The sequence below is a fragment of the Muntiacus reevesi genome, chromosome 17, assembly GCF_963930625.1.
Source record: "Muntiacus reevesi chromosome 17, mMunRee1.1, whole genome shotgun sequence".
NCBI lineage: Eukaryota > Metazoa > Chordata > Mammalia > Artiodactyla > Cervidae > Muntiacus > Muntiacus reevesi.
In genome coordinates, this window is record NC_089265.1 from 6,797,281 (window position 1) to 6,802,516 (window position 5,236).

At 38.5% G+C, this 5,236-nt stretch overlaps 1 protein-coding gene across 1 annotated transcript; it reads left to right on the forward strand.

Moving 5' to 3' along the window:
- The first annotated feature begins 1,624 nt into the window (after positions 1 to 1,624).
- LOC136148741 (disintegrin and metalloproteinase domain-containing protein 29-like) lies at positions 1,625 to 3,811 on the forward strand. Its single transcript, XM_065908416.1, has one exon. It carries the CDS (start codon positions 1,625 to 1,627, stop codon positions 3,809 to 3,811), a length of 2,187 nt encoding a protein of 728 aa, XP_065764488.1.
- The last annotated feature ends 1,425 nt before the right edge of the window (positions 3,812 to 5,236 follow it).

Below are 5,236 nucleotides of genomic sequence, written 5' to 3' on the forward strand. Positions count from 1 at the left end.
GTCTTCCTATGTCATTTGGTGAAGGGGTAGGATATTTCAGGCTTTATGAATGATACTGCTATGTTTAATATAGGGTTCCATTCTCTGCTATAGTGTTGAGCTTAGGTTGGATCAAATTTTTGGGATTTTGCTGCTGCCTCTGAAGGCAGATCTGTTACCTAGATGTTGAGTGAGTGTTAGGTTGACCTGTCAGGGCTTTATATTGCCAGTGTAAGTGGACTGAACAGTCCACTAGTTCTCTGATTATGGAATGTGTTTTGAGTTGGCCTACAAATATCTGAAGTTGTCACTCTGGGTAAATCAGTCATGTGTGACTTGCTCAAGAGTAGATGCTGGAGCATCTTACTGGTTCTCTGTTGAGTTTTTTAATTCTCTGTCATTTTTCAAGAAGGAGAAAATTATTTTCGAGGCTTTTTTTCCTGCTTTTGTCTATGCTTAATGGTGATTCTGTATTAAAGACCTCTCTAGCACCTAATTTGGGATAAATATGAGCTATGGCACCCTGTTGCCATTCCTCAAGTCTGGAGACCTCTAGTCAGTCTGTCTTTTGCTTTTTAGCTTTCAGAGGTATTTTTTGTCTTTGATTTAATTATATCCAGAGTATTTAGTTGTATTTAGAGAAAATAAGCAGAAAAACGTGGGCCTATACCACTTTGTTCCAAAAGCAAATTGGTTACAGGTATTGAACAGTGTTCTACATTAAAATGTAATCAAGTGTAAATACCTTTTCAGTAAGAACTCCAAGGAACAATAAAAGTCAAGTTGACCATTATTTACTATATAAAGAATTTAGTTAGACTTTATAGGAGATACTAACATTTATGAAAGACATAGATAATACTCATGAGTACTACTAATGTGACTAGTCTAATGAGGAGATTAATGTAAGAAAGATGAAAGAAAACTAAACATTTTCTTGTAGGGAGGTAATGGTAGGTACTATAGAACAGATTTTAAAATAACAGGAGACTTTCGCAGAGTTATTATGCTATTGTTGCTTTTAATATGTATCTTAGGTAATTGAGTAATTTATGGCTTGAGGCTGAAAAAAACAGGTATTACTACTTATATCAATTTAACATATATAAATTAGGATAATTCCAGCAATCCAGGACTTATTGTCACCTTATCCTTAAGATTATTTTTCTTTGAACTATTTATTGTGGAAATGTTTACACACATACATATATTTAGAGAACAGTATAATGAATCCTTAATTGCCCATCATCCAAGTTTAACAACTATAAATCTGTGGCCAATTTTCAGCCTTATATACTCTCCCAATGCCTCTCTGCCTTATAAATATTTAAAAACAAATTCTGTGCAGTTTCTAGAGTCATTCCTTGATCAAAACAGTAATCACTCTTATTGTATATGTTTCCTTTTCTCTCTTTCAGGCCCTTTTCTAACCATCCCCATCCATATGTTATATTTTGTTTTACTTACAGTGCTGATGTTCTAATGGTTCCACTCTGGCAGAAGACAAAGACTTAATGATTAGTTCTGCACAATAACCAGTTCAGAATAAGGAGCCAGACCAACTGTGACTCCCAGCCCTGCCTGCCTTCCTCTCTGAACCAATAATGGTAGCTTCATAATGGCTGTGATCAAATCTCTGCTGTATATGAGGGTCATACCCCTGCTACACTGGCTTGGAGTGTTTCTGCTTTTTACAGGACACGCTCGGGCTGAGAACCTTCAATATCACAGTCCCCCAGAAGTGGTAATTCCCTTGAAGATAACTGGCCCTGGCAGAGGCATGAAGCCTCCAGGTCGCCTGTCTTACAGCTTGCATTTAGGGGGTCAGAGACACGTTTTTCACATGAAGGTCAAGAAACATCTGCTGTCCAGACACCTCCCAGTGTTCACCTACTCAGAAGAGGGTGCTCTCCTGAAGGACCAACCTTTTGTCCAGAATGACTGCTACTATCATGGTTATGTGGAGGGGGACCCAGAATCCCTTGTTGCCCTCAGTACCTGTTTTGGTGGCTTTCGAGGGTTATTACAGATAAATAATGTTGTTTATGAAATTAAGCCCATGATTTTTTCTACCAAATTTGAACACCTGGTGTATAAAATGGAGAGTGAAGAGACCCAGTTACCAACCATGAAATCTGGTTTTATGCAAGAGGAAACTGTAGAGCAATTTGAGTTTCAAGAGACTGGTAATTTTACTCTGAAACAAAGTAATTATGAAGGCTGGTGGATCCATTCATTCTTTATTGAAATGGCAGTGGTGGTGGACTATACTCTATATAATTATTTTAAAAAGAATGTCTCAAAGGTGAAAGAGGATTTATTTACTATTGTAAATATAGTGGATTCCATTTATCAGGTAATGGGGATGAAGGTGTTACTAATTGGTTTGGAGTTCTGGACTCAAAGAAACCTTGTTGAAATAGATGCTGTACAGAGAGCTCTGAGAGATTTTTGTGTCTGGAAGGCTAATAACATTGATGCTCGCATAGCACATGACACCACACATATTTTTATGCATAAGACATTAAGAGGACTAAGTGGTATAGGCTTTATCAGAGGAATGTGCAGACCACACTTCAGTTGCGCAGCTGTTACTTTTGCAAACAAAACCTTGGTCATTATTGGAATTGCAGTGGCTCATCATTTAGGTCATAATTTGGGAATGACTCATGATACTATACTGTGTGTGTGTTCAGCAGGTTACAATAGATGTATAATGCGTCATGACAACCCACCAATAGCCAAGTTTAGCAACTGTAGTTATTCCTTTTTTTGGGGATATGCTATAAAGAAGGCAAAATGTTTGCGGTACACTATATATACAAAGGACATATTTTCAAGGAAGCGCTGTGGAAATGGTGTTGTTGAAGAAGGAGAAGAGTGTGACTGTGGATCTTTACAGCAGTGTTTAAAAGATGCCTGTTGTCTGACAAATTGCAGTCTGAGTTTTGGGTCTGTTTGTGCTTTTGGGCTTTGTTGCAAGGACTGCAAGTTCTTACCATCAGGAGAAATGTGTAGAAAGGAGGTCAATGAATGTGATCTTCCAGAGTGGTGCAACGGATCATCCCACATGTGCCCAGATGATGTCTATGTAGAGGATGGAATTCCCTGTAATGACATTTCCTACTGCTATGAAAAGAGATGTAATGATCGCAATGCACACTGTAGGCAGATTTTTGGCCAAACAGCAAAGAATGCAAACGACAGTTGCTACAGACAAATAAACACTCAAGGTGACCGTTTCGGTAATTGTGGAACCGAAGGTCCTACATACCTAAAATGCAATATGTCGGACATCTTCTGTGGAAGAATTCAGTGTGATAATGTGGCAGAAATTCCTCTTCTGACAGATCATTCTACAATGCACGGAACTCGCTTTAACAGTGCCACCTGCTGGGGTACAGACTACCATTTTGGGATGGGCATACCTGACATTGGTGAAGTGAGGGATGGCACAGAGTGTGGCCCAGAGCATGTCTGCATCGGAAGGAAGTGTGTCCATATCTCTCGCTTGGATAGTAATTGTTCCCCTACGTTCTGTAACATGAGGGGGATCTGCAACAATAAACATCACTGCCACTGCAACTATAAGTGGGACCCTCCCAACTGCGTAAAACGAGGCGATGGAGGTAGTGTTGACAGTGGCCCACCCCCTAAGAGAAAGAAAATACCCAAGATTTACGTGGCAATAGCATTATTTATTTCATTGTTAATTTTATTATGTTGTCTTCTGTTGCTTTGTATGAGGAAAAAGCCTAAGGAAAAAAAGAGAAAAAATCAGCCTCAAGAGGAAAATCCAAAGCAAAAAACTCCGAGCCAACATGGGAAATAAAAACAATTACTACCAAAAAAATGTATCTGAATAGATATGCATTAAAAACATAACTCCTATAATGTTTCTACTTCTTTATTTTAAACAATTAGAGCGTTTATTTTTCCTGAGATTTATTTCTTTATATTTTCTAGAAAAAGGCATGACACATGGGTGGTTTATCAGTTTTTAAGTTACTGCTTTTCAGCTCCAAAGCTGCTTCCCATTTTGTATTCTGCATTATAGGAAGCACATTTCTGCAGTATCAGCCTGAGATCTGTGGTAGGGTGAACACCGGGGACTTGGAAATCTGGGTGATCTGTGTGTGTCAATCTTATCTCAATAACAGATTTTACACTCGCAATTATACTTAGTTTCAATATCCTTTTTAAAAATTCAATCCCAAATAAAAGAAAAATAAAAACAAAATTCAATCCAGACCAACCTCACTGTGGGTCTAAAACAAGCCAGCAGAGCTGGCTAGGACTGAGCCCCAGGTCTTTGATCTTTCTACCAATGTCTCAAATCCTTTGCACTAGCCTAGTAGTACCTGCAGGAAGAGCTTTGAGTCTCATTGTTGAGATCCATGGAGCCAGTCTTACAGTACTCTAGATTCAAGTATCCCATCCTCTTCTCTTTACTCTTCAGCTCCATGAATGAAATCACCATCTTTAATTGGTATTTATGGCTATTAACCAGTTACTAGCACAATGCCTCCCTTTACCTGCTCCTAAGTAACTTTGATACCTAATTTCTTATATTCAATTCTATCCCCCTAAAATCACTTAGTATTCTTCTCTGATTGAACTGTTACAGTACTCATCTTGGTACTCTTGAGAAACCTGAATGCAGGTCAGGAAGCAACAGTTAGAACTGGACATGGAATAACAGACGGGTTCCAAATAAGAAAAGGAATACGTCAAGGCTGTATATTGTCACCCTGCTTATTTAACTTATATGCATCATGAGAAATAGGAAAAGGAGTACGTCAAGGCTGTATATTGTCACCCTGCTTATTTAACTTATATGCATCATGAGAAATGCTGGGCTGGAAGAAGCACAAGCTAGAATCAAGATTGCTGGGAGAAATATCAATAACCTCAGATATACAGATGGCACCACCCTTATGGCAGAAAGTGAAGAGGAACTAAAGAGCCTCTTGATGAAGGTGAAAGAGGAGGGTGAAAAGGTTGGTTTAAAACTCAACATTCAGAAAACTAAGATCATAGCATCCGGTCCCGTCACTTCACGGCAAATAGATAGGGAAACAGTGGAAACAGTGAAACAGTGGAAACAGAAAAATAAAAACTTTATTTTCCTGGACTCCAAAATCACTGCAGATGGTGACTGCAGCCATGAAATTAAAAGATGCTTACTCCTTGGAAGGAAAGTTATGACTAACCTAGACAGCATATTAAAAAGCAGAAACATTACTTTGCCAACAAA

Excerpts from the sequence above, each read along its gene's own strand:
- LOC136148741 (XM_065908416.1), top strand. The coding sequence starts at position 1,625 with ATGAGGGTCATACCCCTGCTACACTGGCTTGGAGTGTTTCTGCTTTTT.